The 16477-nt window shown below is 39.4% G+C and overlaps 1 protein-coding gene across 1 annotated transcript; it reads right to left on the bottom strand.

Moving 5' to 3' along the window:
- Positions 1-465: 465 nt before the first annotated feature.
- On the bottom strand, positions 466-10418 carry LOC121651617. The gene is made up of 7 exons (XM_042003958.1): positions 10366-10418; positions 7621-7815; positions 6125-6287; positions 3940-4179; positions 2882-2949; positions 2619-2662; positions 466-1456 (listed from the first exon to the last, which is right to left on the bottom strand). The coding sequence occupies exons 2-7, from the start codon at positions 7813-7815 to the stop codon at positions 1405-1407; spliced, it is 762 nt and encodes a 253-aa protein (XP_041859892.1). The 5' UTR covers positions 10366-10418; the 3' UTR covers positions 466-1404.
- Between the last annotated feature and the right edge of the window lie 6059 nt (positions 10419-16477).

Here is a 16477-nt window from a genome sequence, read left to right as displayed (position 1 = left end):
CCCCCTGTTGGATTACCTTCGGTTATGATAGTGGAGGTCAAGACCTTTCCAAAACAGTTGACCCCATATCTGTAACACTTTTTGTTCCTGTTCTGTAAGCCTTCAAAAATGTCACATTTTCAAGGTTCAAAGGTCACTCCTGAGGAGAAGGAACCTTGCACAGTTTTCATACTGATATATGTTACTATCTAGGTTGAGACCTTTCCAGTGATGTCTTCATTGTTATCCTACGACAAAGTAAATTTTTCATCTTTGCTCCAAGCCAGCCCCTTCCAGGTATAGTTTCTTGCACCCTTTTCAAGGCCAACGTGGATAAAATCAGAAAAAGACATTTTCACAGATATTTGCCAACCAGATGTGTTTAACATATTGATGACTGACCTATGCACCATCATACTTCTAATTTTTGACCAGTTTACATCGATTATTTCCCCATTATCACCATAATGCTAACCATTCTATGTAAATAATTAAGGTTCAAAGGTCAATATTTCAAGCAGGAGCCATTTAGAATCTTCATGCTGACGTTTGTTGCTCCACAGGTCAAGACCTTTCCATTTATGTATTTCAATTAGTCCTATGACAAAGGTTTGATTTTAATACTTCATGGTCATAGCCTTGCCCAGATTAAGATTTCTAGAGCCATTTAGAGGCTCAGTGGGCTCTATGCACAGCTCCACTACTTCCTGAACTTAAGGCAGCTCCTTTGATTCCTGTCTTTCATTACTGGATGAACTGATTAATCCGGGTGTGCTCAACCTCAGCCATCACAACAGCAATGGCTAGACACACCTGAATTAATCAGTTCACCCAGTAATGAAAGAGTGGAAACATGGAGCTCCCTTATGTTCCCTAACTGTGCATAAAGCACATTGTTTGAATTCTGAAATCAAGGTTCCAAGGTCAATATTTCATTATATTTAATGATTTATGTATCAGAAAGAACACAGCCAGCAGCACGTATGTTATTTTAAAATATTTTATCACACATTTAGCCAGATATGAATACTGAAGTGCTGCTCTTCATATGATAACTTCCTTCTTTCCTTGACTTCTCTTTCTCTCCGCCATCATGGGTTTCTCTCGTTGCCCTGACCTGGGGGAGCTGCTAGTGGGAGGGAGGTAGAGAGAGAGAGAGAAAAAGAGAGAGTGGCAGAGAGAGAGAGGCAGAGAGATGAAAGATGTGCGCTGTTTGCAGACAGATTTAAGAGAGAAGCTATGTTCATTTGCATGCTGATGCTTCCCAGAATTACATGAAATGCATCCAACAATAATATAACACAATGACAAAGTGTTTGAAAGTAAAACAATATGTTTATTACCTTCCCAACAACAGAAAACAAACAACTTACCAAAACAAATTTGTGTCACATAACACAACAAACACAATTTTACCATTTTTTTTTAAGGAAGAATGTTGTCTTTGGGCTCCCAGGAGTTTTTCCACTTTGCTCCACTGTAAGACAGACAGAGATACCGTAAAAAATATCACTTTCACATTCTAACATTTGAAATATGTACCATGCTGATACTGAACTACTTTTAATGAGGCATGGAGTCTCCAGTTATATATTAATTCTTTCTTGTTGTTATTCTTATTATCGTCAAAATACCCAAGCATACTACCAATGATCTTGCAACCTCGTCCATTTTTCAGAAGTCTCACAATCTGTAGAGATGCACCGGTCAATCGGCCGCCGATCAAAAAGGCCGGTTTTCTATCCAATCGGCCCAATCGGTGACCGGCCGGTCACTGTCGTCATTTCCGGTTTTTGGCCGGTCACGCTGACACGCATGCGCAGCAGCTCAACGCGGACAGCTCAAAACTGAACCAAAGCAAAACAAAGATGTCGTTGATCTGGACATATTTTACCGTGTGCCAGGACGAACCGAAACAGGCTATGTGTAATGCTTGTAAGTCTAAAGTAAGCCGTGGAGGATCAACGCCTAAGACTTATGGAACAACAAGTAAATATGGTGTCTATTGTATGATTATAATGATTTCTTAGATAGAAAATCGGTATCGGTAAAACCGGTTTTGGCCGGTCAGACCCCCTCAAAAACCGGAAATCGGTATCGGCCAAGAATTTTGCAATCGGTGCATCTCTAACAATCTGGTCTCTTATGTTCAGGCAATTCCTTAAAATGTGGAGCGATGTTTCATTAAACACAACCCTCACCAAAGCTCTTTTCAAGTCTTGATGACTATGCAATGTGTTTTGCAAAGCAAGTGACTATTCGCCCCATGCACACAGCCTGAGGCTACCATCTACCAGAATATCCATCCACCCACAGTCACACACTGGGGGCTACGCCATCAGAACCAACTGGATTTGGAATTGGGCAACTGGTTCAGTATGTTGCCCAAATTAACTTCAACATGTAGACTGGTCACAGGTGAACACGATTCTGTCAGTTCAACCAAACAATTAAATTTTCATTTTGTATTTTAATTTAAATACAATACACTACACTGCCCAAACAGTATTTGACCTCTCTGTGGAATGCTTGATGAGAAGACTTTGCAGTTGCTTATAATTGAAGATTAAGTTGATAAAAATATTTGTTTCCCTAACCCAATCCCCATCAGTACAATAAACTTCAGATAACATACACACCATCCAGAGCAAGGTTGCCACTCCACCAACACCTCGACACAACCCTTAACAAGACACAAAGTAAAATTAGTGACAAAAATGAAAAATGGACAGCAAATACAACCTGAAGCACAAGTAATGTCAAATAAAAAGTGTAATATGACTAAAGATTGCCATCCTCTTTTAAACAAAGCACCTTGACGTATTTCTGTGCAGACAATTACAGGGTATGGTTCCAAAGAGTTATTTTCATCATCAGTAATTTCTTATGTCTTGGAACAAACCTCTCTGAGTCTTTGCTTTAGAATCCTTTTGTAGGGGAAAACGCTTAGACCTTGATAAATGGGGCATTCTGAAATGAATGAAAAGATGGTAATAATTCTTAACAGACATCTTATTCTCTGTTCACATCTTGATATTGCCATGAGGAAAAAGTTCTAAATAATGCTAACACTTCTAATAACAAAAATGATTGGTAACTGATATCTGAACAGGACCTGTTTTCAATTATGTAACAGTAACATGACATGGAAGGAGCACATTTTGGAGATAAGGACATTTGCCCATGATTTTTTTTTTTTAATTATTAATGTAATGATTTTTGAAGCCTTTCAACAATAATTACATGTTGACGACGAGGAAATCATTGGTTACTATGATTATCATTTTTTATTATCATTATTTTATGATAGTTTATGGTTCAGAACAATCTGGGGTACATTTTCCTAGGTAGCACTTTTCATGGGTGGCTAAACCAGAATCATGAGTATTCTGCACTACAAAGATTGTAACTGGAAAATACTTTGATTTCATATCTGACCACTACTAAAATACAACAGTGCATCATTTTGTAGCTTGTTGAACTGTCATGCATATGTGAGAGCATCCTTTAAAGTTCTGAAACGTTTGGGAAACTATTTTTTTTTGGCTGCTCACATTTTAGTTATTTTAGCTACACTACTGTCATATTACAGAGGAATGTTTTATTAATAGTAAGAACATGAGGAATGATCACAGCGGCCAAAAATTCTCAGCATGTAAACATGAACATGTGTGTGTTAAGCTTAGAAATACTGTAAGGATATCTTGATTATACCTTACTCGTCTTTCATTTTACCCCCAAAGAACTATGCTGAGCTAGTATATTATCATTCAATAACTTGCTGTACAATAACTGTAGCATTTTGCAATCATTTATAGAGATGTATTTCAAGTCACATTGAGGCAGACCCCGTTCCTTCATCTGAGAAAAGGATGGAATGAGCCTGATCTCACTGAAATTGATTGACAAAGTTGATTCAAACAGTTTGGATTCACAGAAAAACAGACATACTGTACATACCACTAATGTCTGCATTCCTACATAATTTTCTTTTCTTCTGGAGGCCAGACACTGGTGGAGTAAGGGAGGTGGAAACAGGCGGGGTGGACACAGGCGGGATGGACACAGGAGGAGCACAGGGGGTGGACACAGGCGGGATGGACACAGGCGGGGTGGACACGGGTGGGGTAAAGGAGCTGCCTGTAGCAGGACCATCACTGGTCTGTGCTGGAGTCTCCATCGTCCTGGTTGTCACCGTCACTTTTGGGAAGAACAAACATGAATTTTTGTGAATATTGGCTTAAGCAGTTGCAAAAAAAAAACATACATATATCAAAGGCTCTACTTTCAAAAGTCTATTGAAGATGCACAAAGAAATAATTGACAGTTTGATTTGTTGCTTCATTTAAATCATATTCTTACTCACACCTTAATGTTAAATGTCTGCAAGTCTCCACTAGGGACATACAGGAAAAAGTTTCACAAGAACAAGCAATGATATGGATGTAGATGATACACAGTGAATATTTGGCCTTCCCAGAGATCTGCATTCACCAAGTGCTAATCTAATGGGGACTGAAGGCCTCTACATACTCCACGAGAAGCGAGAACTTTGTTCTCGATGGCGGGGGGTCCGGACGTGAATGAGAACAGTTCTTGCCACATCGAGCTGGCCAAACTATGCTTTTTGAGGGGCTCAGAGAAGTGTTGCGTGATTGGTCGGACATGTGAACAGCTTTCACAAACAGCTGATCGAGGCTGAGAGAAAGTAAAAAAACGTTTCCAACACACGGTACATAAAGACACGGATACTGCCGCGTGCACAGTCCTGCACTGTCACCGAACAATTTTCATGTAAAATAAAAAATAAGCGGGTCAACCGGCTCGTTGCACAGAGAGACACAGACGAGCCCCCCCGCAGTAATCCCCGCCTCGTCTCGCGCTGCTTCTTGCGGAGGATGACATGCCCTGCCGAACAAGAACTTTTTTCTCGGTTTTGCAGCCTCGAGAACAAGAACAAATTTCTTGCTTCTCGCGGAGTATGTAGAGGCCTTGAGTCCCCTGAGTTGTACTGTTTCCTCCCTCTGTTGTATCTGCAGGACCAGAGGAAGTGCAGATAAATACAACAGAGAGACAGACAGAGGCACAGACACAATTGTTCAGCACTCCGCTTTTTGTAGTTTTAAATAAAAGGGACAGTCAGCAAGTCTTAAAGGCCCCTTTGGTCACTATATCCTTGTTTCTGGGCTGAGCCATGCCTCTGTCAGACACTGTCAGAGAATAGGGATGCCACAGTGAGATAATGTTCCTACCTTTTTTAATAAAGGTGTTAGAACTTACCTAATAATTTGTGAAAAATGCATCTCACAGTATGGGAGCAAAGGAACAAGACGGAGCAGCCAAAGTGCCATTATGTGGACATCTACAGGCAACACATAGTGCACCAACTTCTTTTTTGTTTTTCACTTTGACTTTAATTCCTCCAACATTGTCTTGTCACTCCAAGTCATCTGACTTACATACATGTATTGTATGTATTGTATCTAATAAAATTAAAGTGTGACATCTGCTACTTTGTGCTGTGACTCTGTTACTGCTACTGTGTTGAACAGTTTCACTTTAAGTTTGTATGACTAAATATCATTAAAACAAGGGATAGCAGTACCAGTAACACACTACTGCTGCAAACCTACCAGAGTGCAAAGGAGAGATGCAAAAAGTGCATGATGTTTGTTGAGCACAGAGTAAAAGATGCCAACTAAGATATGATGAAGAAATATTTACAATATGATATTACAATTTTACCCTAAACTATTCACATGAATGTATGAGAATGATTCAGAGTGCTGGAGACATTGTGCCTTGAGTGATGTTGCTCCTTGGTTTTGATCATGCAGTAAAAATGTTCATGCACCACAACCTAAATTCATGTCCTTTGTCTTGGGATCTTATCTGAGGACAGAAAAGGTTAGCGGTACCTGCCATGTGTTTAGAGAAAAACTTGTAGCTACCATTCAAAGAGGCATTTTGCCACAATGGGATAAATCAAGAGTAGATGTTCAATTAGTCAGCGTGGACACAGTTGAAAGGCGAAATATTAACTTTACTTTGATATGAACAAATGTGTGTATTTCTTCTTTTTAAATTCATCCTGAATTCACTGTGGATTGAGTGTAAATATGACATGAACATTTGTGTACATTACCATTGAGAAGACTCTCATAAATCTTCTTTATTGTGACAAGTGCATCCCTTGCATCCTCTGTGTCCAATGGCCAAGGACAAAGGCACTCTGCTACAAAGCCACTGGAGGTTCTCCTGGCGAGGAGGAGGACGGGATGCCTCTCTAAAAGCTCCCATTTGTGGAGCTGGAACAAAGTTGACACAAATTTTTAAGACTGAAAATTAGAAACATGTTAAGTCAGATGAATGTTGTATAGTCAACTGTGGTCAAATTTGTGTGGTGTATTACTTTGCATACAAAGACTATTTCTGATTTTCTTTGTCTAAAAAATGATCTTATTCATCTCTCCCCTCTCTGCTCTCACTGTTTTCAGTACATGCTGTTTTGAAACAAGGGAGCTCCTTTTTACACAGAGATCATGTAATAACACAGCAAGCAACTAAGCTCCCTCTTCACATCGCCTTTATCTATTTACACTGAACTAGGTATGATCATCAGAGTGCCACTTCAATGTGTGGTGCATTTCTCTGCACCACAACAATTGATTCTGCTGCTCCTCTGCTCTTTTCTAATGACAAATAGAGCTGACCTTTATAATAACCTCATGGATTTATAACATAAATCTAAAGTAAACATAAAGCAACATGGCAGCTCAACCTTTTACACAAAAAGGGACACCCACAGCGTACTGGTTCGGTTGGTTCTGGTGGCAGGACAGAGGAAGAAGAACAATCACCCTCCCCCACCCTCCCATTTAGGAACTGTGCCATTCATAGAGAATAATGGCGCAATAGTCCCACTTTGCCCTTTGCTTGGGTGGCTGTGTCTGAGTAGTAGAGCAGGTCGACCACCAATCAGACGGTTGGTGGTTTGATTCCCGTCTCCAACAGTCCATGTGCTTCTGTATCCTTGTGTCAGTCTCTGTATGAAAGTGAATGAATCCTTCCCTGATATATCATACCCTGATGGGTAAGCTCCTCCTCCCCATAAATGTCTGACTGTGTTAACGTGTGGGACAAGTAGTGTAAAGCACTTAGAGTGCTCACACGAGTAGAAAGGCGCTACGTAAGTACAGTCCATTTACCATTCTTGTGGAACATGTACATGTTGATTCAGTTAAAATAATAAAACAGCATTAAACAAACCTAAAACCAGGGGTCTGTGGAGTTTAAAACCAAAGTGTGCACACTGACGAATGCAAAACTGAAAATATCCTAATTTGCTTAAAAATGCATGCTTTATTAGTACAGGGTGTGCAAAATCTTTATATGCTTTGTTCACTTAGTGATTTTCTTTTCACTGAAATCAAATGTGGTATTACAGAAATATAATGTAGCTTACAATGTATTACATACATTGGGAACTCAGGATTTCATGCACAATGAACGTACGTCAAAAAACAAATGTTAGAATGCTGAAAGGGTCAGTGGAGTAACAGCAATATAGCAATGTGTATGCCAATATCAGATATTTTTTTATTTAGTATTTTATAACAATCTGAAAGAAAAAAATCTTACCAATAAATTAGTTGCATCATAGACTTTGTTGATGCTGCAGTTTTTTTTCTGCCGTTCTTTCCAGTCCTCTGTTATTTTCTGCTTCTGTCTCTCCAGCCTGTCCTTATATGGCTGCTTGCCACCACAGTGCTGGCAGGTCTTTCTGGCCACCCCAATTGCACTATGGCATATCACACACTCTTTTTGTGTAGGCATCTGGGGAAAGAACCACAAATAGGAATAAGAAAAGCAAACATGTTATCAGGGGATAAGATTCAAAGATTCAAAGCGTTTATTGTCACATGCACAGTAAGGAAACAGGTTTCCCTGTACAGTGAAATTCTTACTTTGCCGTCCACACCGAATGCCATAAATATTCAAAGTATATAGAAAGACTAAATTAAGAAGAGCATGCAAAAGAGTAAACATAATATAAACTATAGGTAAAATATAAGTAAGTAAAGTAATCTATGTACATAATGTGCAGCGTGCTACATAAGCTGTGCAACATTCAGCACTGAATGAGTAGTTGTGCAAAAAGAACTGTCATGAGGATAAGGATGTCTTTTACCCACTTATATTTTGTTGACACAGGTCAGGGTCATATGTTTTATAAAATCTTATCAACACAGTACCCAACATCATGGTTTTCAAAGCAAAGTGCTATACTAATCAGTTTTATCAAGTCAACACATGCAAACTATAGTCGTGATAGTCTCGTAGAGGAAGATAAGCATAGAAGAGGTCTGAAATTAAGAATTAATGCTTGTTATAGAATTAATGAGTACATGACAATTGTCAGTCCAGCGTCAGATGTTGCTGAAACTTTTGTCATCCATCAAATCTTGACTTTATTGCTTTTGGAAAGGATTTCACCCTTCTTAAGTTTTTACATCTTTTACTTAACACAGTGTTTTGGACAGGATGATAAATATTTTACATTATTAAGAAAATAATTATTTTGCAGCACACAGTGTCACAATTTTAAGTGATCTAATGATCACTTTGACCTGTCAGAGGTAAAGCTCTCAGAAAAATTTTATGCTTGATTTTTGGCATAGGGCAATTTTAAAATAATATATTACTCAATAATTTCAATACACACTTTCTCTTTAGGACAATATGTACTGATTGGGAAATTAAATATGTAAAGTGTGATAATGACATTTCAAAATCGGCTTGGAGTCATCAATGTACATCTGTCATATCTGTCTCTCTTTTCCATCTTTCACCTGCGAGAGACCTTAAACCTTCTAAAAACGTCATATTTACATAGCTGTTATGCTAGCAAGCTAGCTAACTTTTAAAAAAGAAAAATAGATACTTTTGGCTAGTTGTTGTTATTGCTGTTAAACGTTTGCTCTTATAACTTTAATTTTATATCGCCTAGTAATTCTAGTTAATACACTGGAGGGCCAAACAACAAAAAAGGCGCTGACTTTAAAAATAAATTTACGTTTGGCTAGTTGTTGTAAATGAACGTAGCCCTTATGACGTTAATTGTATATTGCGTACTAATTGAAGATACTACACTAGATGGCGAAACTATATCAAAACGTGTTCTTTTGTTCTTAAATGTTAAAACATATTTACTGTGCTTACCTTAATTACTCCAACTGGCGTCGATGTCGCGGCAAACCCCCGCAATCCGCAATGCTCTCCTGTCACCAGTAGGAGCGCTAATGTAAGAAACGTTACCATGAGCCATATTCGAGGGCATGTACAAACGTACAATGGGGTCGTATGATTTGGAGGGCTTGTTGGCTAAAACCGCCTACATTTAAGTCATGTGACTGCTGAGTGAATATTGAGTGTAAAGTGACAAAGTCTGGACAGAAATCCAGTGACTCTCTCAGTCATTTTCATTCATGTCCTCATTATGAGTCCAGATCATCAAACACTAAGCCAGACTTCAGGAGCATGAAGAAGTAAAGAACTTGTGTTTTCCTGTCTAACTCCTCTTTTCAGATCAGATCAGGGGGAGGGGCTCCACTGACTGTCTCCATCATTGTGATCAGCTGTGTGCAGCTAATTGAAGGAAAGTGATAAAAACTGCAACGACACTCATGTGTGACGTTGCACGGAGCAGCGGCACCAACAGAAGACGACATGAATGAAAGAATCTAGAGGGAAGGAGTCTTCAGGGACCAGAATACTTCCTGCTCTATATGTGTCTCATCTAAATTCATGTTGTGGGTCTGTTGCTGTGGTTCAGCATCAGGAGCCTCCAGTAAGTGGGAGAATCACTGAGCATCATCATTCATGGGAAGCTTTTCATCCATCATGTGTTTAAATGTGTCTATACAGAGGTAGGAATACAGGTCTGATCAACACGTGCACATTTCCACATGGACTGATTTCTAAAGAGAACTTTACAAGAACATGACTGTTCACACGCTTTTATAAATATCTGTGCTAAGCTAAGCTAAGCTAACATTTCCTGGAGCATCTCTGTGTCTGATCCAGGGTCAGAGGACAGAAAAGATGTTTCTATGACAGAATGTCCCTTTAACCTGCAGAGATGTTTCCAGACTGAAGAAACTCTGAGCAACAGACAGTTATCACTGTTGTTCCTGCAGATGTTCTCCTTGGAGACTCTCCTACTCACATATCTGCTGTGAGCAAAGGAAAAAGGCTCCTACATGTGTGATGGTTCATATAACACTCATATCCAGCATGAAGCAGGACTGAGTGAAGGACAGAGAAAATGTCTGCAGATCTTCCTCCTCTATCAGACATTGTGTGGCTGCAGCAGCCTCTCCATACCTGAGTCTGTGTGGATCCTTCAGTGCAGCCATCAGCAGCTTCACTCCTGAGTCTCCTGGATGGTTGTATCTCAGGTCCAGCTCTCTCAGATGGGAGGGGTTGGAGGTCAGAGCTGAGGCCAGAGAAGCACAGCCTTCCTCTGTGATCAGACATCCTGACAGGCTGCAGAAAACAACACGTATGACAGAAACTCTGAGAGAACTGCTGTGAAACTAAAGCTGAACGTCATCAGATGTTCAGAGAAACTGGACCTGTCTCACATTATTGGCTTTGTGTCTTCATTGTTTTTATGCTTTATTCAAACCTGACAAACAATAAACAGACAGTGAAAGTAAATCCAGTCCAGTTTGTACAAGATGCACATGAAGAAAGAAACGGAACGAAGAGGAAAAATAAAGTAGAAAATAAAATAAAGTATAGAAAGTTAACAAATAGAAATAGAAATGAAAGAAAAACTGGCGTGACAGACTTCATAATATTCTATATATAATAATAGTATTTGTGAGAGTTTATTGGCTGAAAAGCTGTGAATGAATATTAATTATTGATCTGCATTTCTGATTAGAAATCAGTTTTAGAGACTTAAAGTAAAAATCAGCTTCAATCAGAAACAGCTTAAATGCTGCTGTTGGATTGTGAAATGTACTTTTATGGATGTGGAATTTTCCTCCTAAAATATAAAGATGGACAAAAGTGCCTCATTTTTTTCTTTGGTTCAAACTAAGTAACGATGTTCTTCCTTCTATGTTCATTTCATGAGTTGTTCTGCACAGAACATCGTTCTCACCTTCTTTCCAACATGTTTACTGTCTGGAAGCAGAAAACAAGCTGCTTTTAATAAAGCTTTATTGCTTTACAACATGTCTACAAACATGTGGGAAAAGCCACTATATCCATGTTATCCGTGTTCTATGTGTTAAGGCGGCTCTTGAACTCAGAGGAATAACATGAAGGAGAACAGAAAGGGGATTAAGAACAAACAGCAGGTGGGTCTCAGCCTAGTAACATGAACAAGTCCATCCAGGAAAGAAGTCTTTGTCTTCTTTTCATTTTCTACAAAGACATTCTGAGAAGATTTTCACTTCATTCTTCAACCATTAAAGTGGGTTTAGTTCTGGCAGATTTACATCTATGAATAAAATGTTTGGCCAGCAGATCAAGTTATTCCCAAGAAATTCCAAGTTCTTCTCCTTTAATGTTCCAGCAGTGACTCAGCACATATTCAGAGGGGCGCTGGGATATTTTCTGAGTGAAGCCACTTTGAAAGACGTCTGAGATTCATACACTTGTTTGCAGTAGAAAAATAAGTTCTGTTGTTTCCATTTCTGTCTCACAGAATCCACATGAGTTGTTCTCCAAGTTAAATTTCTCATGTAGGAAGTTGTGTGATGGGAATCTTCCATTTAGGATTTTAAAAGACACTTCTTTAGTTGTAGGTAGAAGTGGATGAGACAAATATCTTTTCCTTCTTTTCCTCATGTTTCTGTATCATCGTCCTTAAGAACGTCCTTTCTTTTTAAGTGGAAAGGGTAATAGTGGCTGTTAAGCCGTTTCCAATGAATCTGTTATTGAAGTCAAACTGTTCAAGTGTCGCCGCTGATCCAGAGCGGCTTCAGTTCTACTGGAATATCAGAACGCTCCCTGGTTTGTTGGATCATTCTTCTCACAGTAATGGGAACTGCTTTTAACTTTATTATACTCTTGAATTGTGCAGTGAAATTTCAGTTAATTCCAGGAATCTGGATCATTTAATAGTTCACCTGTATCGTCCATTAGGTGGGTGATAGACCAGATTCCCTTTCCATCCGAGTTCTTAAGAACATTGATTTTCTATTCCATAGGATGCATCGGTTGTTCCAAAGGGGTGTATTGTGTGGTGTAACATGATGGCAGAACAATAACTTCCAGTAGAGCAGAACTTGCTGGTGGAAATCTGATCATTTGCAGGTAGTTTGCGTACATCATCGTCACATCGTAGTACAAAGTCAGTACCTCCCATTTTTTGGAAAACTGTCCTGGGAATGCAGAACCAGAAGGAATCTCTGTGTCTAGTAAAGGAATTTAACCATTTAAGTTTTAAAGCTCCACTCCAGTCAGAAGACACTTCCATAAGTCTGCCTAGATATCCGTGTTCTTCCACGGTGCAGGTGAGGGTTTCGTTAGGAGGAAAGGAGACACGGTGCCATGTTCATGACGGCAGAGCGTGAGCTGCACATGCTGCCGTGGACGTATACCAGCGCTGGCCACCAGGTGGAGCCAACGCTCCATCTGGATTAGTCCAGCCAGCGAGACGCTCCTTAATAGTAATGCTGACATTATGTGGGGACCAGTTAGCTGCTTGGGCTTCTTCAGGCAGGGGGATGTTTATCCTCAGACCTGCTGGTTTATATGTTACTGTTTAGTGCAGGTCTGCTTGAGGGTATTGTGTGTATCATGCTTGTGTAACACAGCCTGTAATATTGAGTCCAGTTACTGACTGATGTCTGCTTGTTGTTGCAGGACTGGTGTGACACTGCTGAGCTGAACTACTGTAAATAAACGGAGCTGGACCCACAGTTCAAGATAAAGATACTCCATCCGCCTCCTCCCTGTATTCTGACCACCACTGTACACCATCTTGTTTAAAGGCTTCCGACCTCATCACAGCACTGAAACAGCTCTGGTCAAAGTGTTAAATGACATTAGGTTGAATACTGATTCTGGTCAAGTATCAGTCCTGCTTCTGTTGGATCTCAGTGCCGCGTTTGATACTGTAGATCACAGAATCCTGTTGCATAGGCTGGAAAACTGGGTTGGACTTTCTGGAGCGGTTCTTAACTGGTTCAGGTCCTATTTAGAAGGCCGGAGTTATTTTGTTACGATCGGCAGCTATGAATCCGAGCGAGTGGCCATGACTTGTGGAGTCCCCCAGGGGTCAGTCCTTGGACCTCTTCTGTTCAACTTGTATATGCTCCCTTTGGGTAAAATATTACAGAACTATAACATTAATTATCAAAGTTATGCTGATGATACACAACTTTATGTGTCTCTGTAACCAGATGACTGCAGTCCAATAGACCTATTGTGTCAGTGTCTGGAGCAAATAAACACCTGGATGAGGGAAAATTTTCTACAATTAAATGAAGACGAAACTGAGATTATTCTGTTTGGTAGCAAAGAGAAGAGGGTCAGCATTGGCAAACACCTGGAGACTCGGGCTTTTAAAATCACCGACCAAGTTCGTAACCTGGGAGTGTTGATAGACTCAGACCTGACTTTCAGCAACCACATCAAAGCTTCACTAAGAAGCTTTTTACCAGCTCAGAAACATCAACAGAATTAAAAGTTTAGTCTCCCAGAAAGACCGAGAGAAACTCATCCATGCATTCATCTCCAGTAGGCTGGATTACTGTAACAGTCTTTTAACAGGACTTCCTAAAAAGAGCATTAAACATCTGCAGCTCATCCAGAACGCTGCTGCTAGAGTTTTAACCAGGACTAAGAGATCTGAACACATCACACCAGTTTTAAAATCTTTACACTGGCTTCCAGTCAGTCACAGAATAGATTTTAAAACCCTTCTGATTGTTTACAAATCCCAGAATGGTTTAGGCCCAGAATACATCTGTGATATGTTCAGAGAATATAAACCTAGCAGAGCTCTTAGATCCAAAGACTCTGGTCAACTAGTCCAGGCCAGAGTCCAGACTAAACATGGAGAAGCAGCATTTAGCTGTTATGCTGCAAACAAGTGGAACAAACTGCCAGTGGAGATTAAACTTTCCCCAAATGTAGACATTTTTAAATCCAGGTTAAAAACATTTCTTTTCTCATGTGCCTATGCATGAAATCTGCACGGTAACTTTTTAACTTATCTTGCTTTAAATCATTTTAATGTAATTTATTATTTTATTGTGATTATGTGTTGATGCCTTTCACTATTCTAAATATCTGTAATATCTTTGTTTTATGTAAAGCACTTTGAATTGTCCTGTACATGAAATGTGCTATACAAATAAACTGCCTTTCCTTGCCTTTACCATAAAGCACCTAAACCAACTGGTTTGCTCATCTATCTACATAACAACCCCTAAACTGAATCCCAGCACCTCTAACATTTCTAGTTTTTTTTTAACAAACTAGAAATGTGTAAAAACCATACTGTGCTTGGTTGAAACATAATATTTTAAGAAGAAAAATATTATTCTTGTTTTCTCTAACATGGTGTGATCCCGCCTGCCTTCCCCACCTCGGGCTCTGAGCTCTCTGCACAGAGCGATGCTGCCTTCCTGAGTGTCTGCTGTAGTGGTGGAAGAACCTGCTTAAACCAGGAGATGTGGCACAATTCTTAACTTCTACCACTCAATACCAACACATTCTTATCATCAGCAGTCCTCATGTTTGCTGCATTTAAGCTTAGGTTACTCTTTATGTTGGTAGGTAGGAGTTAGCCAACGTTTTTCTAGCTAAGAAACGTTAGCAGTGGTCAGTACCACTGTCTTCTGTTTGAACTGGAATGAGAGAAGCTGCTGTTATGTATGTGCATGTGTTCATATTAAAGCCAAGATGCTACTGACCAGCTAACTGACTGGATGCACATTAACATTATAACCCTGGCTTTGTGTGTGTGTGTGTGTGTGTGTGTGTGTGTGTGTGTGTGTGTGTGTGTGTGTGTGTGTGTGTGTGTGTGTGTGTGTGTGTGTGTGTGTGTACAGACACACAGACTCATCATGGACATAAAATGTTATTTTTGTAAAACAGAGCCAGGTCCAGGTAAGAGTGTGAGATCAAATGTTCTGTCTATCAAGAATAAGTAATAAGTTGTTGTAAGTTGGATCAGTGTATCAGTGTTTTTATCTCTGATTTTGTTTGAGATACAGAATTTAAACGGAAAGAATCACGTTTTATGCCAATTTATATTCCTAAAACGAGCATCCCAACAGGATTTCCCTCTCCATGTTATTTTACCAGCATTATAGAAACATTCTCTGATATTTATTTGTGCATTTTTATTTTTTTACTTAAGATGTCAAAACCATTTATTTAAAGTGTGTTCTATTAGTAAATGATTTTTATCAGGTTTAGGAAATAAAGTTTTAAGTAGTGCTGGAGAAATATAAAAATGTAATAATGATTAATTTGCATTGTTCTGTGCAAATGTACAAAGACTAATTTAAAGGTCATTTAGTTGAAACTGAATACCCCACAGGAATGTCTAGCCTTGAACATAATTTTATCACCTACTATGAACTTTAATATTGTTGTCCTCTATAATCCACCTTCACATACTGTTACCTTTATGAGGAATTAAGTTATGTAGTGAAGCAACTTGACTCGTATAGAGAGACAATATGGTACGGTGACTTTAATATCAATTGGTCTGACAAAAACTGCAAAAAAAAAACCTAAAGCAGTTATGACACGATTCAATTATCATCAGATGATTTACAAGGGGCCGACAAGGAAAACCAGGACAGACTAAAGACCCTCATTGACCCGACATTTACTAACAAACCAGAACGTATAACAAGGACTTATAATCTGATAACAGGAATCTCAGACCACAACATGACTGACTGTTAGGAAACTGACTAGAAACCTGCAGTATTTTGGTAAACCTGATAGTGAAAAAATAAAATACATCTAACTTTTAGTTAGATGAGTCCTGACCTGAGAGTTTCCAGTTTGCAGTCTGGACTCTTCAGTCCACCACACAGCTTCTTCAGTCCTGAGTCCTGCAGGTCGTTGTTACTCAGGTCCAGTTCTGTCAGACTGGAGGACTGGGAGCTGAGGACTGAGGACAGAGGTCCACAGCTTCTCTCTGAGAGACCACATGCACTCAGCCTGGAGAGAAAGTTACAGAGAAAATGTAAGACGTGAAAAGACTGAATCAGCACTCATGTTGAACGTAGACTCAAAGAACACCTGTAGAGAAAACCAGGTGTAACTCCACAGTGTTTTACCTGTTTCATAGTGTTCTTACTGTTTGTTGACTGTTTCATTTTACACGTGTTTAACTGGTAAAAGAGGTGATGGTAAAATAATCTCAGTTCAGAAGGACCAACCTGTGACCTCAGAGATGAGTTTTAGACACTGATTTATATATGTGCAGCCTCCACAGATGGTCCAGTCA

Source organism: Melanotaenia boesemani, chromosome 2 (assembly GCF_017639745.1).
Source record: "Melanotaenia boesemani isolate fMelBoe1 chromosome 2, fMelBoe1.pri, whole genome shotgun sequence".
Taxonomy (NCBI): domain Eukaryota; kingdom Metazoa; phylum Chordata; class Actinopteri; order Atheriniformes; family Melanotaeniidae; genus Melanotaenia; species Melanotaenia boesemani.
The sequence above is the reverse complement of the archived record's forward strand: the minus strand, read 5'-3'. Positions and strand labels throughout refer to the sequence as shown.

Coding starts and splice junctions, on each gene's coding strand:
- LOC121651617 (XM_042003958.1), bottom strand. CDS start 7,815: ATGCCTACACAAAAAGAGTGTGTGATATGCCATAGTGCAATTGGGGTG. Junction 4,180..6,124: donor TTATGAGAGTCTTCTCAATG/GTAATGTACACA, acceptor TCTTCCCAAAAG/TGACGGTGACAACCAGGACG. Junction 2,950..3,939: donor TAGGAATGCAGACATTAGTG/GTATGTACAGTA, acceptor CATTCATTTCAG/AATGCCCCATTTATCAAGGT.